At 56.7% G+C, this 18,095-nt stretch overlaps 1 protein-coding gene across 30 annotated transcripts in view; it reads right to left on the reverse strand.

Moving 5' to 3' along the window:
* Window positions 1-549: 549 nt before the first annotated feature.
* CACNA1G (calcium voltage-gated channel subunit alpha1 G) overlaps window positions 550-18,095 on the reverse strand; it is a gene marked incomplete at both ends in the record, with an annotated part of 65,512 nt that continues 47,966 nt past the window's right edge. For 8 of the 30 annotated variants that reach the window (XM_080713509.1, XM_080713513.1, XM_080713501.1 and 5 more), the window contains 11 exons: window positions 550-1,284; window positions 2,813-2,967; window positions 3,182-3,356; window positions 7,303-7,644; window positions 7,976-8,097; window positions 8,194-8,272; window positions 8,379-8,449; window positions 8,696-8,829; window positions 10,898-11,007; window positions 11,757-11,908; window positions 16,575-16,628. In XM_080713509.1, coding sequence (XP_080569635.1) covers window positions 550-1,284; window positions 2,813-2,967; window positions 3,182-3,356; window positions 7,303-7,644; window positions 7,976-8,097; window positions 8,194-8,272; window positions 8,379-8,449; window positions 8,696-8,829; window positions 10,898-11,007; window positions 11,757-11,908; window positions 16,575-16,628 — 2,129 coding nt within the window. Of the gene's footprint in view, window positions 1,285-2,812; window positions 2,968-3,181; window positions 3,357-4,772; window positions 4,908-6,590; window positions 6,732-7,302; window positions 7,645-7,975; window positions 8,098-8,193; window positions 8,273-8,378; window positions 8,450-8,695; window positions 8,830-10,897; window positions 11,008-11,756; window positions 11,909-16,574; window positions 16,629-18,095 lie in introns of all 30 variants that reach the window. The other 22 variants (XM_080713510.1, XM_080713504.1, XM_080713512.1 and 19 more) reach the window with 10 other exon arrangements.

An 18,095-nucleotide genomic window follows, 5' to 3' on the forward strand; every position in this document is an offset into this window, starting at 1 on the left:
AAAATGGTTCTCACTCTCGGCTGAAGATGGGCCATGGTCGGGGCTATGATGCACTCAAGGTCCCAGCTTGTGCTTTGCAAGAAGAGAAAATATAACTAGACTGGTTATTTTAGGTTAAAATAGCCAAGAGACGCCTTCGCCTCAAAAATATTCTGAGACACATACAAGTAGAAGGAAACAAGTCTCTTCAGTCACAAAATGTCGTACATCCCGCATATACTAGATTCAATTAATTTAATAAAATAGAATATACATAGAGATTCTGCACAAACGTATTGCTTTCTCCCAACAGCTCCTGGTTCAGGAACCTCACCGTGCTGGGCCTCTCTGTCTCTGACTCTGTCTCTGTCTCTCTCTGTCTGGAGTCCAAGTGGCCAAGAACCGTGGCTTTGGACTTTCTGGAAGTCCTGCTTACAGGTACCCAGAGCCATGGAGGCAGGCAGGAAAGCCTCCTTGATGTCTATATGGGACTTTTTCAGGAATATGGCCCAGGAGGAGGAGCTAGGAATCGCACCCAGTGGAAAAGGTGAGTGAGAGAGTGGATGGGTCTCAGGGGTCCAGGTCTGCTGGGTCAGAGGACAAACCAGAGAGACTCAGCACGTCTTTCTTTGGGGAGGGCGAGGCAGCCATGCTGTCAGGGGGGCCGGAGGCCGAGGGATCCTTGGAGTCGCTGGATGGAGCCCTCCTCCGGAGGCAGATGCCAGGGCTGGGTGGGGGCCGAGGGCCCTGGCTTTCCGGGGGGTCTATAGAGATACTGGGTGGGCTGAGTTTTTTCTTGGGCCGGCTCCCAGGCCCCCCAAGAGGGTGGCTTCCGAGGCTCGAGGGGCCTGGGCCCAGGTGGGGTTGGGAGCCGCTGTCCAGGCAGCTAACTGCGATGGAGTGTCTCCTCTGTTCGTCCAGCCAGGAGGTGGGCCGGCGCCGGCCACTGTGGGCCTCCACGCTGTAGCACTTCTTCAGGTCCCGTGGGGACAGGGCCTCCTCCTGGCCGCCGATGGGCAGGAGGTCTCCTGAAATCCAGCTCAGCTCCGTGTCCAGCTCTAAGCTGCTCCTGGTCTCTGGAGGGCCCTGGGCCGGGTTGGGTTCAAGGCCTGGGCAAGGGGCTGGCGGGGGCGTGTGCTTCGAGACTTTGCTCTGGCTGCGGGGATGTCGCTGCACCTGGATGCTGGACTGACCCCAGAATGAGGAGGACCGGGCCAGAGGTGGGGAGGATCCACTCACCTCCGATAGCAGGTCTTCCCGGCTGCCCAGGCCCTGCACGTCCAAGGAATCAGTCCTTATTGCTGCCTATATGGGGTGGGTAGAGGGCTCAGCTGAGGGTTTTTCTCTCCAACACGGAGTGTCCCCCTCTCTCCTGTCAAGCTGAATGTCCCCTACCCATGTAGCTTCAGGACCCCTGCCTAAGCAGGGGTACCAGTGGCTACTATTATTGGAGATGGGAATCATGAACAAACTCATCTCTATAGTCCACCAGGCTTCCCCTTTAGCCCCCAAACCTATCTACCTTCTTTCATGTCCTGGCCTCGCACAAGCCTGCAGGAACAGCTCTCTGCAGCCCCTGGGAAGCACGAACGCAGGCGGGCCAGCTCTGCCCCACAGCGGGCTCCTCATGGTGCCCAGCCATAGCCGTGTACACCTCCTGATTGGCAAGCACCCCTCACCTTTATGGGCTCAGGTTCTCTATGATATAGTGCCTGACCATCTCTACTGTTAGGCTGGAGCAGGGACGTTGGCAGCCCCCCGCCCCTGAATGTTCCAGTTGGCTGATGCATGTAACTGCAGTTAAACAACATTGGCCTAACTGTTCTGGCCGATGCAGACAACCGCAAACACCTATGTTACTCAGTTCCCGATACAGGTGTCGCCAAGTTCCAAGAACTTTGATACAGACCACTGCTTAAGAAACAACAACCTGCCTGCCCAGAAAGCCCCCAACTCCTCGCTCTCCCCCGCCCTCAAGAAACAGCCCCATAAAAAGCTTCAACCTGCTGACCCTAGGTATGTGCTTCACCCCGCCTTTCGAACCTTGCCCCAATAAAGCACTTCTTGGTCTCTATTTGACCTGCTTGTTTCATTCCCTGCATCACAACTTTACATCTACCCCGAGGAAAACTGAGCCCTTCCACTTCTTTGCTCCCTGCTGCACACCACGCTTGAGTGTCCCCCAGCTGTGACCTGTGGCTAAAATAATCTGATGCCATGTATGTCTTCACTATTAGACAGTGATCCCAGAGGTCAAGGGCTATGTCCCTGGTGGCCGTCACCCCGAGGCTGCTCAGAGAGTAGGTGCTTTGTGTGTTTATGTGTGTGTGTGTGTGGGGGGGTTAATGGGGATTGAACCTAGCTACACCCCGGCCCTTTTTTTTTTTTTTTTTTTTTTGCGGGTCTGGGGATGGAACCCAGGGGCATTCGACCTCCAAGCTACACTCCCTGCCCTATTTTTTATTCTTTATTTTGAAATAGGGTCTCAATGAGTTGCAGAGGGCCTCACTAAGTAGCTGAGGCTGTCCGCGAACCACAATCTTCTGGTCTCAGCCTCTCGAATGCTGGGATTACAAGTGTGTACCACCATGCCCGGCTCCCTTTTTTATTTTGAAATAGGGTCTTGTTAAGTTACTGCATGCTTGGCCTCAAACCTGCGATCCTCTCATCTCAGTCTCCCAAGGACTGGAATTACAGGCAGACACCACCACGCCTGGCTCTGAGCGGATTCATAGGTGTCGGGGCTCACGCAGGAAGAACAGGAGCATCAATCCTGGTTGTCACTACAGCCTAGGATTCCCAGGAGAGAGTCCAGCCCTCCACACCTGCTCACCTGGCGCCTGAGTGGCCTCTGAGCCAGAGGGGAGCGACCTGGTGGGGGCAGTTTAGGGATGGTGCCACAGGGCTGGAGCAGGTGGGGCACATCTTTAGGAAGCTGCAGAATGTGGCTGGTGTCTGCTGGCTGGGAATGCACAGACAAGATGGAGCCTGCGTGGGGGGCGGGAGAGAAAGGAAGAGGGCTGAGGAAGAGCCTCCCCATCAGTGCCCCTACCCTCACCATCCTGGGTTGAAAGCCACACCCCTCAGGCTGGGGGCTCCCTGTAGGAGAGACCTCTTCTATTGCCTGAAGGCCCTCCAGGTCAGGACTGGGCTTAGGCAAGGTTGGATTATCCCCATGTGAGCTGAGCCCCAGCCCTGGTACCTGACTGGGCTTTGGGGAGCCCCCAGCCCCTGTGTCCCGGGGACCCCTCGGCAGTACTCTCATCTCTGCACATGTAGCTGTCGTTGGGCAGAGAGTGCGTCCGGCTGACCCCAGACTTCCGTACAGTTAGCAAGTCGGGTCCCAGCATGATGGGCACCTGGGGGTGGGGCCCCATCTGTGAAAGGAGCAAGGAGAGGTTAAAGGGGGCACCTGGGTTTGGTAACTGAGGCAGAACTGGGCAACAGAAACCAGCTCCCCACCACCACCCCACCAGGCCCACAGACCATCCCCTCCCAGGACAAGGTGGTGATGGGCATGAGCGTGGGGGAGGGGCAGACACATGATGAACTCTCCACGCCCTGGGAGGAAGGGTGGGGAGAGGCCCCGCCCAAAGTGTGCATAGGGCATCGCCTGCCAGCCTCTGGGAGGGGGGATGGCGGAAGGGTGAAGAGGTGTTGAGAAGGGAGAGCAGCCCCCAGCCCCAGCCCTGCAGGTGATCCCAGGGTGCTTTCTAAAGGCCCCTTGGGCTCTGAAGGGGGTCTCGGGGTTTGTGTTCTCAGGGGTTTGGCGTAAGCTGGGTCTAGGCAGGTTAAATAACAGATGAACACTAGGGGCATGTCACAGCCTGCTCCCCACCCCCACTTGCACCACACAGAGAGTCTGGTGGGTGGGGTGGGTGGCAAGACCCAAAATGGTGGATTCAAATTCTCCCTCAGTACGCAGACTGGGCCTAGGAGTGGGTTTTGCAGAAAGAACTTGGACCACTGCTGGAGGCAGCCAGGGTCTGCTCCCAAGAGGCCTCTCCATCCCTGGTGAATCCTCTCTGGACCATCCAGGCCTGGGCCTCAGGGAGGCTGTAGGGTTCACATCCCTACATGTGGGCCCAGCCAGCAGGCTGAGGATGGCTGTGCTGCAGGGCCAGCTGGGTCCTTTGCTCCCTGTTTCGGTCCCGGTCCTCACTTCAGCCAGCCACCTAAGACCCCCGCCCTAGGGACCCTTCCCCCCAGCTGGGCCCTGCTCTGACAACAGGAAGGGAACAGCTGGGAAGAGGGGGCTGCTCAGGGAAGAGGAGACAGGGAGCTAGGGAAGGGTGGAGAAACTGTTACAACCCCCCACCCTGCCCAGGGTTTGGGGGGGACACAGGGACACACAGGGACATGACAGGAGACAGGAACGGCGCCCCAGGGAAGAGGGCATGGTGGTTGCAGCAGTGATGCGTGGCTCTCACCACTCGGCGGTGGTGACCATCTCATGTGGGGGAGGCGGGAGGAGGGGAGCAGGGCAGGGAGGGCTGGCCTGCGCAGGGCTCCAAACACAGAGGCCGGCTCTGAGGCACTCTGTTTTACGCCGTGTCGGTCCTGGAGTAGCCCTTTCACTGTCCCTTTGCCCCTCTGGGCAAGGCTTCAATTTCATCTAATGTCTTTGTCTCCCGTGGGGGACATGAAAGACCTTGGACCAGCAAAGGCTGGGGCACTGAGTGCCGCGGGGTGAGGCCTGGTGGCAGAGGGAGCCGAGGACCTGGAGCCCTGCAGCCAGCCAGCCCAGCCCAGCCCAGGCCGGCCGGGGGAGCACAGGGGGCGTGTGCATGTACATTGCTCTCCTGGGCACTAAGTAAGAGTGTGTGAGTGTCATCAGGCAAAGAGTCATCCGTCAGAGCTAGAGAGCAGGATGGTTCAGACACAATCTCTGACGTCAGAGACAGAGCCTCCATCTCAGCTAGAGGGATCTAGACGGGAGAGAGATGACCAGGCGTGAGAAACCAGACCGCCACACGTGGCACACGCTCAGCCCCCGCTTCCCTCTTCCACAAAGCAGGGGGGGGGCTCCCTTCTCACTCCCCACCCCTTTCCCAGGTAACTGGGCAGCGCCTCCCCTCACCCACTTCAGTCCCCTGCTCTGATCAGAGGCTGCGCAGGCACCAAAGAGCCAAACACGGACAAAGCCAAGAGACACAGAAACACATTCTAAAGACACCCCAGGCCCCTGAGCGGCCCCTCCCACACTGCCACCACCCAGGGAGGGAGCAGGAGGAGTGAGGGCTTCGACTCTTATAAAGATGATACAAAACAAAAAAAAAAAAAAAAAAAAAAGGAAGAAAGAAAGAAAAATGAAGAAAGGCCAGCAAAGCCTATCTCCTCTCCGCGCAGACAGAGCGGCGTGGGGGGTGCTGGGGACAATACCACCGCTCTGATGGCTGTTTTCTGCCTATTCTCTCCGTTTCCAAAAGCCTAGCAGGACTTGGCCTGCCCCCAGATTCTGATTTCTCCCCTCTGGGCCCTCCTCTGCTGCCTGCCTGCAGCCTGCCCCCCCTCTCCAACTTGGGTCTTGGTTGGGAGGTGCTCTCCCAGCCAGCCTGAAGGGGGCGCCCTCCGGGGCCCCCAGTCCACCTGGCTGGCTAATGTGGGACCTGTAAAGGGGTCTTGGTGGCCACAGGATGCGGGAGGAGGGGGGAGTGGGATTCCCTGGGAGCCTTCTCCAGGGCGGGAGGCCTGGGGAAGGGACTTGCCTCCTCACAGATCATTCTAGGTCACTGCTAGGTCGGAGAATGAATCCCAACAGGAGGCACAGGCCCTTCCAATGTGACAGTCACTGCATTTCTTCAGCTTGTGCTAAAGGCTTCCTAGGAACCTGTTTGCTAACCCCTCCCCCCGGCAGGGCCATCTCCAGCTCATACCTGTCTCCTTGACCCAGTCCAGGTCTGCAGATCCTGACCTGGGGGAGGGATGGCCGGGGCCTCGGCCAAGGGAAGGAGAGGAGGGAAGGAAGGGTCCAGAAAGTATCTCAGGATGAGGTGGGCCCAGGGGAGAAGCACCTGTGGTGTGGTGGGAAGGGGCCGGGTTGGAGAGGAGGCCAAGGCCTATTTCTCTCAAGGACCTAGAAGCCACTCTCATTCTCTTGGGACAGAAATCACCACTCCTGATGGCACTGGTGATACCCAAGGGGCTCCACAGCTTAGAAAGCCATCAAAAGCCTAGGTGTGGGTACAAGGGACGAAATTGACTGTGGCGCAAGGCGTGCCCCCTAAGGGTCCCAGGCCTCTGCATCATCCTGAAGGCCTTTCTCACCTAGAAATAGCACCGCATTCCCTCCACCCCTAAGGTCCGGATGCCCACCCTCTCTTCTCTTCTGGGTTCTTTCTTACAAAGCCCCTTTTGAAGTCTCTCCACCCATCCTTCTCCCTCAGAAGGGCACCCTCGGCTTCCTACCTTCTAAGGCTGCTCAGACTTGCTCTCAGTCTGGAAGCACCCGACTGCCTCCTGCCAGGTCCCACATTCAACTGATGCCCTGCGGCTGCTCTTTCTCCAGCTACCCGGTGAGCAGGCAATACCCCCAGCTTCCCCAGAAGCATAGCACAGCATGGCACAGCTTGGCAAGGTCAGGGGAAGGGCACGGCACAGGGCACAGTAACCTGCGGGTCGGAGCCGCCCCGGCTGGGGGCGGAAGGGAAGGCGGGCGGGCCCCCGGGGCCTGCCAGCTCGTCCATCAGCTTCAGCTCCCCCTCCAGGGAGCCTTGGATCAGCAGGGAGATGGTGTCAAACAGCTGTCTGTCCTGGGAGGACCAGCCCATGAGGGGAGTGGAGAGCCAGGGGAGCAGGGATAGGCGTGTCAGTGGCACAGAGGGGGAAAGAGGAGGTGAGACTCATACAATGTGTGTGTGAGTGCACGCGCTCACACACACACACACACACACACACAAACATACACACAAACATACACACGCAACAGAAAGGAAGAGAGAGGAGGGTGTGGAGAAGAGGGAAGGTGTGGGAGGAGGAAGGGGAGATGGGAGAGGATGGAGAGATGAAAGGGAAATGGGCAGGAGAGAGGTTTGGCATTTGGGCAAAGGCAAGAAAGACAGGAAGGAAACAGAAAACTTAGCCTTGAACCTAAGAACCAGGAAGGGGCGGCCACCAGGCTGGAGGCGCAGGGGGCCTCTTGCTGAGGCTGTGCAGTGAGTGTGGTGGCCACCTCTGGGGAGGGGCAGCTGTCTGCCGGCCCCGGGGCATCCCGGCGGGAGGGGCAGGAGGATCTAGGAGGAACCCCCCACCGCCCGACCCCCCAACCTGCCAGCCGCCCTCCCGGCCCCCGTGTTCGCCTGCAATCTGAGGAAGGTTGCTCACCGTGGGGTGCTCAAGGGAGAATCTGGAGGCTGCTCCGGCTTGTGGGACCCCAGGCTTGGGGCTACCGGGGCTGTCGGGGCCCTCGACCCCGGGCCAGAGAAAGGGGCTGCCCAGGGGTGAGTGGGGCTGTGGGCTAAGGGTCTTCAACTCCAGCTCCAGCTCGGCCTCCAGCTCGGCCTCCTCCCTGGCCTCCTTGTTACTCTCCTCCAAGTGCTTCATGAGCACGGCGATCACCACATTGACCAGCACGAACTGGGCCGTGAGCACGAAGGACACAAAGTAGATGGGCGAGATGACCGTGTTGTAGCAGGTGGACTCCTGGTCGCAGTCCCGGAGGGTATCCTGGGGGAGGCAGGACAGTGAGACCGGAGAGGACAGCCCTTGCCGCTGTCCTGGAAAACAAGGTCATCATTGCCACAGAGCACTGAAGGAGAAGAAGGTATTATAGTGTCCTGGGGACAGAAGAGCGTTGGATCTGCCTGGGGAAGTCTGAGTCAGAGCATGTCCCGGGGAGAGGGGGTTCCAGAGTGCTCTGCCATGGGGGACTGAAGAATGCATGCTTTTTATTCATGGCCAATTTATCTTCCCAAGGAATCTTGGCTCGAAAACTGGGGCTGTCTCCTGGGCACCCAAGCCAGCCCTGGGAGGGGCCCAGACTCAGGGGGACGCTCACCTTCATAATACCGTTCCAGTTGTCACCCGTGGAGACTCGGAAGAGGGTCAGGAAGGCCATGCCAAAGTTCCGAAAGGTGGCATGGCGGCCCAGGCCCTCACAAGGGTGTGTCTCGTCACACTCTGGGGGCAGAAAGAAAGCAGGGAGAGGCCCGCGTGAGTCCCGGAGCCCCTCAGTCTCCAGCCCTGCCTCCCCCACCCTCCCCCACCCCAACTCACCCAGGTCTCCAAAGAGCTCCACACCCAGAGCTGCAAAGATGAAAAATAGTAACATGAAGAGAAGTCCCAGGTTCCCCACCTGGAAGAGAGGAGAAGAAGTGGAACAGGTGCAGCTGGGTCTCGGGCAGCTTCCCGGAGCCCCTTCCCCAAGAGGACGCTTCTCACCCACCCCACCTGCCGGCTACCTGGGGCAGGGCCTGCATCACCGTGTCCAGCAGCGCCCGCATGCCCACAGCCATCTTCAGCAGCTTCAGCACTGCAGGACAGGACAGTGTCATGAGTGGGTCTCTCTGGGCGGAGGAGCCAGGGCCAGGGCTGGAGCTGGCGGGATGGCCAACCTGGCCAGCAGCTTGCACCCCGCCAGCCCTCAACCTTCCTCTTGGGCAGAGGCTCAGAGAAAGACCCCTGGAGCCACCACCATCCTCACAACTGACCCCAGTCATCTCCTTCCGGGCCGGTCACCCTGAGAAGGCAGGCCTGTGGGCAGATGGCCGGGACCAACCTCGGGCAATGCGCAGCACCCTCATGATGCGGATGATGGTGGGGTTGATGGGCAGCGAGGCGTTGACCTCGATCTCCTCCAGCGTGATGCCCATGATGGACAGCAGCACGATGGCCAGGTCCAGCTGGTTCCACCTGGAAAGCCCAGGACACAGCTCTCTGAGCGGGGGAAGGGGCATCGTGGGGGAGGGTGCAGCTGTGGCACAGAAAGACAGGGCTGGGAAGGAGGGCAGGGTCAGCTGGTGCAGCCTCCTGTTCTGCAGAGAAGGGGCACGTCTTTATCTAAGGTCACACAGCTAGCTGGTGGCACAGACAGGGCTAGAATTTAGATGCAGGGTCTCCACTTTCCATTTTATTTTATTTGGGGGGGTAGGGAATGGAGTTCAAACCCAGAGGTAACCTATCTCTGAGATGCAACCCTAGCGCTTTTTTTTAATTTTATTTTTAAGGTGCTTTTATTGATGCATTATAGCCTCACATCATAATGTAAATCATGTTGACAATGACACTCACGCACACAGCACTTGGTAGGTTTAGTTTCTGTTTTGAAACGGTGTAGCTAAGTTACTGAGGGTCTTGTTAAATTGCTAAGGTTGACCACTAACCTGTGATCCTCCTGTCTCAGCCTCCCAAGTATTGAAATTATGAGAATGTACCACTGCACCTAGCTTCATTTTTATTCATTCTGTTTTGGGTTTGGGGTTTGTTTGGGGTTGGGTTTCTTTTTTTTTTTTTTTTGGTACTAAGATTTTAACCCAGGAGCCTTCTACCTCCAAGCTATATCCTTAGACATATATTTATTTATTTTACAAACAGGGTCTTGCTAAGTTGCTGAGGGTCCTACTAAATTGCTAAGGATGAACTTGAATCTGAGATTCTTCTGACTCTGCCTTTTACCATGACTGGCTTCATCTGCTTTTTAAATTTAGCACTTTTAAGAAGCCGGAAGTGGTGGCGCACGCTTGTAATCCCAGCATTCGGGAGGCTGAGACTGGAGGATCACAGTTCTAAACAGCCTCAGCTACTTAGCGAGGCCCTTCACAACTCAGTGAGACCCTGTTTCAAGAAATAAAAGGACTAAAAAAAAAAAAAAATAGAGCTGGGGGGTGTAGCTCAGAGGTATAATGCCCCTGGTTTCCATCCCCAGAACCACAAAACAACAAACAAACAAACAAACAAACAAACAAAAACTTAGCACTTTTATGATGTTACTCTATGCCAAGCATTGTTTAAAGGGCTTTACAAATAGGAATTTAGAATCTTACAACTTTGATGTGGATGCTCTGATTATCTCCCTTTTTTGTGTGTGTGGTACTGGGGGTGGAACCCAGGGCCTTTTTCTACCTCCTGGCTGTACTCCCAAACCTATGTTATACTTTATTTGGAAACAGGGTCTCACTAAGTTGCTGAGAGCCTCACTCGGTAGCTGAGGCTGGCTTCGAACCTGCGCGATCCTCCTGTCTCAGCCTCCCAAGTGCTGGGATTACAGGAGTGCACCACCACGCCCGGCTTGATTATCTCCCATTTTACAGATGAGTAAACTGAGGCACATCAGAGGTTAAGCAATTTACCCAATCTCACCAGCTACTAAGTAGGGAACTGGGATATATATACTCCCCCCATGGTACTGGGGATAGAACCCAGGGGCGTTCTACCTCTGAGCTACACCCCCAGCCTTATTTTTTAGTCTTTACTTTTTTTTTTTTTTTTTTTTGGTGGTACTGGGGTTCCTGGAAGCCTTTCTACCTCCGGGCTACACTCCCAGACTTATTTTTACATTTTTATTTGGAAACAGGTCTCCTAAGCCAGCACTGGTGGCTGGCTTCGAACCTGCGCGCTCCTCCTGTCTCTGCCTCCCAAGCGCGGGGATTACAAGCGTGCGCCACCACGCCCGGGCTAGTCTTTACCCTTAGGCCCCGGGATAGGCCACATTGGTTTCTAGAGGCCTGTATGTAAGCCTTGTCTTGTCAAACTTCCTCCATTCCCACCAATCTCTCAAGCCCTGGATGCTGCTCCCTCCATCAGTCCCAGGAAGGGAGCTGGGCCCCAGGGGTCTTTGGGCACTAAAGACCCCTGGGGCCCAGCTTTGGGCCCAGTCTTTGGGCACTAAAGAAGGGTCTTTGGGCACTAAATCCTTCTGAGAATTTCCCAGGAGACACACCCCATCCCACCTCTCCAGCTCCCTCAGACCTCTCTCTGTTACCTGTCCTGGAAGAACCGACGAAAACCAAAGGCCACAAGTTTGAAAACCGACTCCAAGACGAAGATGACGGTGAAGATGTAGTTGCAAATTTTCAGAGCCTCATCCAGGATCTGGCAGAGATGGAGGAAGACGTAGGGTCTCCTTACGCCCGGTGCCCATGCCCGCTCCCAACCCACGCCCACCAGGTATGGGAGATGCTGGGAGGCCTCCTGTCTCCCCGATGATGCTGAGCGTTAGCCAACCCAGGAGGAAGTTTCGAGTCCTCTTTCACATGAATGATTCAAACCTTCTGCTGAGGAATGTCTCCGTGAGACAGGCTAAGAAGACTACAGGCAAGACGTCCTGGGGAGCCCAGGATGCTGGGAGTGGAAGGGGCCTTGCGCACAACCATTTCTACTTTCTCGTTGTACAGATGGGGAAACTGAGGGCTGGAGGGCAACTGAGCAAGGATGACTGGAAAAGTGGCGAGACCACAGGTGATTTTTAGAGCTGGATATTCTCTTGACTTTAACCCTAGAAGAACAGGCACCCACCAGCCTGCCTTCTTTACCCACAAAGGTCCAGAGCCCGGCAATAGTAGACACGCAATAAAAATGTGCTGGTGAAGAAAGTGGGCCCTCCACTTCCTAGCTGCGTAGCCTTGGCTAAGCCACCTAACCCCTCTGAGCCACAGCATCCTCATCCGTGAAACAAACATGACACCCATCTCCACGGGTTCCTGCAGGGGGTACGAGAGGAACCCATGTAGCATGTCCAGCACTCACCTGGCACGGAGATGCCCCGGCTCAGGCTATGCTGGCCTCACCCGGGGGTCCTAAGGCTGGAGATAGGGGGCTGGTGGCCGGTCACGTGCTCTCACCTGGGGCTGCTGGTAATGTTCCATGGCCATGGTGACCACGTTCAGCCCGATGACACCTGTGATGAAGAGGTCCAGGTAGTGGCTGGTGCACAAGTGATGGACCAGGAGCCGGAAGCGGGAGTAGTCCGAATAGTAGGGTTTGCACTGGGCTTCTGGTAGGGCAGGGAGAAGAGCAGAGCAGACTCAGCCCGGGCCCCCTGCACCCCTCCACCCACAGCCCCGCCACCAGCCTCTAACGCCAGAGCTGAAACATTCCGTGTCAGCCGCGCCCTCGGCTCCCCTCCATGCCCTTTGGGAGGGGCGGCTTTCTCGGCAGGTCCCCTCCAAGCATCTGTTCTACTGGCTGCAGTCGGGGGCAGGACGGGTCAGGACATGCAGAGCTCCCCACCTACATTAGACACCAGGTGAGCCCCCCTCCGAGGCAGCCTCCAAAATCCACCAGCCCTTCATAACGCCCTCGATTCGGTGTTCGCAGCGAGGTCAGATCATAAGAGGAAATACACCTTGTCTTATTGGGCTCAGAGGGAGTTCTAGCAACACAGAAGCAAACGCTCCTGTGCCTTCTCCAAGCTCAGCCCCTGGGGAAGCAGAGGAGATTACCCAGAGCTGGGATTTGCAGATAGAGCCGGAGATTGGAAATTGGACATCTTCTTGGCTGGCTGCACTGACCCACCACGGGCCTCCAGGGGGCAGGGCCTGGGCCTCCCACACCCTGACGGCGGGAGAGACCAGGGGAGGCTGCAGGGCTTTGCTCTGTCCCAGACTCAAGCTGGGGGCCCCCTGATGGACTCACCCAGTTTCTAATGAGGCAGTGCCCAACCTGCCCTGGGTGTCGGGCGGCGCGAATATACAGGCTGGGCTGGAAGCACTGTCTGAGATCTGTCACAGGCATAACATTTCTCTTGTAATTAGTGAACCACTTAGTTATAAAAAATCACAGTGCCAGAAGGTTGGCCTGCTAAGCAGGCAGAATAAATCTGGGGGCAGGAGATTACAGGGGGCCCCTCCTCCAGGTGCTGAGGAAGGGCTGGGTCAAGCTGAGGAACACTTGTTATCTGGAGGGTGTCAATAGATTGGTCTCCTGCACAGCCACAAAGAAGGAAGAGACTCCCCACGGGGAGGTGTGGGGCAGCCTCAGGTCCCAGACAGCTCTTCCCCTCTCAGGAGGTCTTAGGAGGAGCCAGCTAGCGAGGGCTGCAGCCTCCGAGGCCTGTGCCAGGGGGCCGGCTGGCTCAAGGGTGGCAGGAAGCTTTGGGCCTAGGCCAGCTCAGATATAACTGTTCTTTCCCATGCAGAGGAGCACTTAACAGAGAGGTAAACTGAGGCAGGGAGCGGCCTGGGGTGGGCTCCCACCAAAGGCCAAAGGAAGAAGAGTGCCCAGGAATGGCATATCCAGCCTTGTAGGCTGCTATGCTCCAGGCCCACCTGGCCCCCTCCGCATCGGCCTTGAGGTGTGGATAACCAGGGGCAGAGACCCCAGGGAGAACTGGGGCGCCTAAGGCATGCACGAGGCCATTGCTCTTTGCTTTCAGAGATGGGCCAGCCAAGTGCGGCTTGGTTTGCCCAGGCAGCCCTCCTACCCCCAGGGCCGTGGGGACGGAGAGGCCTGGGGCAGGGACACCGTGAGGCCTCGGGTCATCCACACCCGATTGTGGAGGGTGGTCAGGCAGGCTGGGCTTCTTCTTTCCTTCCTTCCTTCAGTACCACAAGAACCAGAGGGCGCTAGTCACCCTGCGTTGCCTTAGCAGCCGGAAATCTTTCTCTGCATTAATCTCCATAAATGCCGAGAGCACCCGATCCCATTATGCTAAAATATGAATGGAGAATTAACTAAAATGTTTGAATACAATTAGGTTAGAAAAAGCAGCTCCTTATTAGCCCCATTATTAGCTAAGACAATGTAGAGGGGAGGCTGGAAGGGAGAGGTCCCCCTCTCCCGGCGCCCCAGCCTGACTGCACAGGTAGCCCCAGGTTGAATGGAGCCACTGCCACCGATGCCCCTTTCTGGCCTTGCTCTGGGAGTCTTAGTGGTGGGTGGGCTTGGATTCAGCCAGGGGCCCTCCTCCAGGAGGTGGGCATCTGCTTACAGCGATAGTTCCAGCCCTCTGAGGTATATTCAAATAGCCCTGCACCCCAGCCCCTAACCCAGACCGGCAGGTGCTGAAGTTGCCCGAACTCGCCCCCCGCCACACACTAGAGTGCAGGTCCAAAGAACACCAAGCCAACCCATGGGGGCTCTCCTTGGCAGCCCCTTGGCTGTGCAGAGGGAGAGAAGGAGCCCGGCAGGAAGTTAGTCGTTCAGCACCCTGAGGCATAAGCCAGCAGAAACCCCAACTCCCAGCAGAGTCATGGCCCCACCTCTCCACCCCACCATTATGAATGTCTCAGAGAAAATACCAGAGTCTCATGGTAGGGGGAAGGGCACCAGGCCCCCAGCCAGGGCTGGGGAGGGAGGAGGGTGCAGGAGGGCGCTATGAGGATGTGAGTGACGGCAAAAGGGATGATAAGTTAGTAGGGCTCACGGGGATCCGGAGGCGTAGCAGGGGCGGAGGGTTTGCAAAGGACAGTGGAGGACAGGGAGGAGGTAGAGGGCAAGGGAGGTTTCCAGGGACCCAGGCCCCCACGGCAGAGGTCACACTTTCAGCTGTCGTGGTTCCTGGCCTGGTGGAAGACGGTGCCTGAGGATACCAGAGCTGGAGCTGGAGGCCTAGCGGTCCCAGTCACGGGGCTGGCCTGATTACCCAGCAACCCCGGTTCCTCCCTCCAGACTCAAGTGTCTGGTCAGGCCCATTCCCTGGACAATCACTCTTCCCTTGATAATTTACTTTCCCGAGTGGGGCGGGTGGGGGGTGACCCCAGCAGGGAGATATAGTGCATGTGTTTGATTCTCAGCAGCCTCAGACTAAGGGGTTGTCTTGGTCCCTGTCACCTTGGTGGGTAGAACAGTAAGTATATCAGCACCTGGCTGCTAACTGGAGATGCAGACCCCAGACCACTCTAGAACTTCTTGGGGGGGGGGAGCCAGGGAATCTGTTTATGCTCTGCACGCGATCCCGATGCACACTGCTGTTTACAAAGCTCAGCTAGAGACTCTGTGGAACTCTGGGTCCTGGGAAGAGGGACATGAAATGGTTGGAGCCCTGTGCAGGGTCTCTGGGTCCTCACTAGCAGTCCAGGAAAGTAATGCATGTGCCAAAAGGAGCTGGGCAGAAGGTCCCCAGAACGAGGGTGCAGGGCGAGAATAACCAGTGTGCTCACCATGGAGAAGGTGTATCCTGTCTTAGGGGTCACGGGGTCTGCATGTGTTGATTCATGGGACAACCCCCTCTGTGGGTCTCCTCTGTGCTTGGGTATGTTTTGGGGTGAGTGCAAATGTGTGCACACTCGAGTCTATAGCCCAGATGGGCCCATAAGGAAAAAGCTGAAGGCACCTCTTCCCACCCTCCACTCATCCCCTGATTCTTCAGGGATTTGCAAAACAGCCTGACACAGAGACACGGGGATCCCAACAATAGAGACACAAATGAGCCAGGGACGCCTGAGACCGCAGATGCCAAACACTGAACTCAGCACCATGGAGACAGGAGATGTGACCTACTGAGGGCCTCAGGGTTGACCTCCTGAAGAGGCTCTGAGGTCCCCAAACCTCACAGACCAGGCAGCCCAGCACCCCCAGGATGGCGCCTGCCTAAGCCAGGCCATGGGCTCCAGTGGAAAACCGTACGGCCAGCTATTCCCAGACTAGAGTCCCAAGCCCTCAGTAACCTGAGAAGGCAGCTGTGTGTGGGTCCTTTAGTTTTTTTTTTTTTTAATATTTCTAAAAGTTTAAGAAGAATCACATACTTGCCTATGTTAAGACCCCGCAGACTAATTTAATGGTACTATTTCTTTGCCATGGTTCAATGTGTAACCTTCTGCAGCTCAGAAGCTCAGATTAGCAATCGAATGTGCCTTTGATTAGTAAAAATGGTGAAATAAACGTATTATTGAAGTGCTCTTCACTTCAGAGACAGCCTTTTACAATATAAGGTCTGTTGAAGGAGATGATGGGGGGTTCTAGGAATAAACAGCTTGGGGACCACCAGGTGGAGACATCAGGGGGTGTAACGGGGCCCTGCAGCCCTGTCACAGACTCTCTGATCCTCCAAACTTCCGTCTGAGGACTGGTATGGGGGGGCCAGGGGACAAGACACCAGGAGAGGGCAGGCGGTACCAGGAGTCCTTCTCAGAGAAATGACTTTTTTTGTGGACAAGGACCCAACTCACTCCCGAACCCTTAGCTTTTTCTGGAGAAGCTTGCGGCTAACTTAGGCCTCTGATTCCCAATTCTTGCTGTTTGTAGCCGTGACGTGGCCACTGTGATTACTTGACTATTAATGAGCCTGATCAATTATTCATCATTACATTTTTAAAACAAATCCTTCCCCTCTCTGTGCCTCTCATCCTGCTCCGCTGGATCAAAGTCTCTGCTTCCGACAAAAGGAGATGGGAGAGACTCGCAGCTCTAATAATTCCACTGTGGGAGCAGGGAGGAGGCACGGAGAGGGCAGGGGCAGGCCGGGGAGCTCATCCTGGGAGCCTTTGCAGAGGACGAGGGTCCTCCGAGAGGGTCGAGCCAGGGCCGTGCTCGGCCCTCCTCACCTCCCGTCCAGCTCGGCACAGCCTCCAGGACAGCACAGACCCAGCGCTTCAGCCTTTGCCCTCTTCAGGGCCCCAGGGACCCTCTGCCCTTCACCCCAGAGGATAAATCAGTGAGCCATGGAGAGGGAGCAAGGACCACGTTCCCACGCGCATGAACCCACACCCCAGACGCAGTACCTGACGCAGCGCTGGCTGAGCTGCCGGAAGCAATTACATCGTCCAGCATTAGATCTAAAAGAACGAAACACGACATTGGTCATTGGCCGGACCAGGTGTGCTGGGCAGGGCCCTCAGCAGCTCGCTCCCCCTCAGCTCCGACCCTCACTCTGCCTACAAATGGGGTGCGCTGAGCCCGGGCAGCTGGTTCTGAATGCCCAGCCTCAGACCAGGGGCACGGGGCACTTAAGGAAGACCAGTGATTCAGCCAGCTTGCCAGGGTCACAGGGGTAGAGAAGCTTTCAGAGGGGCAAGCAAACTGTCATCAGAACAGATGTCCACTCCTACCGGCGCGGTGGCCTCAACTGCACCTGCATAGCTACAGACCCCAGAGGGAGCCAGCTGGCCAGGAAGGGGCGTGGTGCCTCTTGCCGAAAGAATTCTGTCCGTGGATGCACCACGGAGGCGAGGCAGCCGACTGCAAGGGGTAGGGGCAGACGGACAGGGGTAGGGGGGGGGCGGATCTTGGAACAGCATTCCTGCTCAGCTTTGGACTCCACAGGGAAGCTCAGAACAGACCCCTACCCAGGACCTGGGCAGGGGGCCTTGCTGGCTACTGGATGGAGGTGAGACGTCTACAACTGTACCACCCATGGCTCCTCCTGGAGCAGCCCCCTTCTCACACAGAGAACCAGCCGGTCCCACCCCCACCCTTGCTGGCGACTCCCACACTTCCCTCCCGCTTCCTGGTGCCTGCCGTGGGCAGAAGGGAGGCAGGGGCACTGCAACCCCTAGTTCTTTCAGGGGTACTCACATTTCCAAGGGGAAACTCACACACCAAGGGGAAACTCATCGAGCACTGCACGCATCTTATCAGCGAAAGAAGGTGGTTTGTGAGAGGGTGGAGCGGAAGGGAAACCCACAGACCAAACAGGGAGAGACACACAGAGACACACAAAGGCTTAGAAACCCACACAGAAAGACACGTGGAGAGACGTGGGCTGCGACTGAGAGAGAGGCACGGAGATTATGGAGTACCAGACAGGCAGGAGCCCCAAAGACGGGCAGCCAGGTGCACACGCACCTGGAGACACACCAGAAACAAAGTGGCTCCCGCCAGCCGCTTCTCTTGAACCTTCCCTGACTCTGTGTGTCTCTGAACTTAGTCTCAACCCAGGAAAGGATGGCAGGGGGCTTCACCCATCCCGTGCAAGAGATGCTGGGAGCAAAGGTGAGGGGCGGGAGGGTCTAATTTAGAGCTCCTGTGACCTCGGGCCTTCCCCGAGCTGGGGCGAGTTATCATCACCATCATCACCATCATCATCATCTTAGTTTGGCAAAAACCACCCAACAATAGCCAGGCGTGGTGGTGCACACCTGTAAATCCAGTACTTGGGATGCTGAGACAGGAGAATCGCAGGTTTGAGGCCAGCCTCAGCAACCTAGTGAGGCTTTCGGCAACTCGGTGAGACCCTGTTTCAGAATCAAAATAAAATCGAATAGGGCTGGAGGTGTAGCTCAGAGGAAGAACACCTCTGAGTT

The sequence above is a fragment of the Muscardinus avellanarius genome, assembly GCF_963383645.1.
Source record: "Muscardinus avellanarius genome assembly, chromosome: 16".
Classification (NCBI taxonomy): domain Eukaryota; kingdom Metazoa; phylum Chordata; class Mammalia; order Rodentia; family Gliridae; genus Muscardinus; species Muscardinus avellanarius.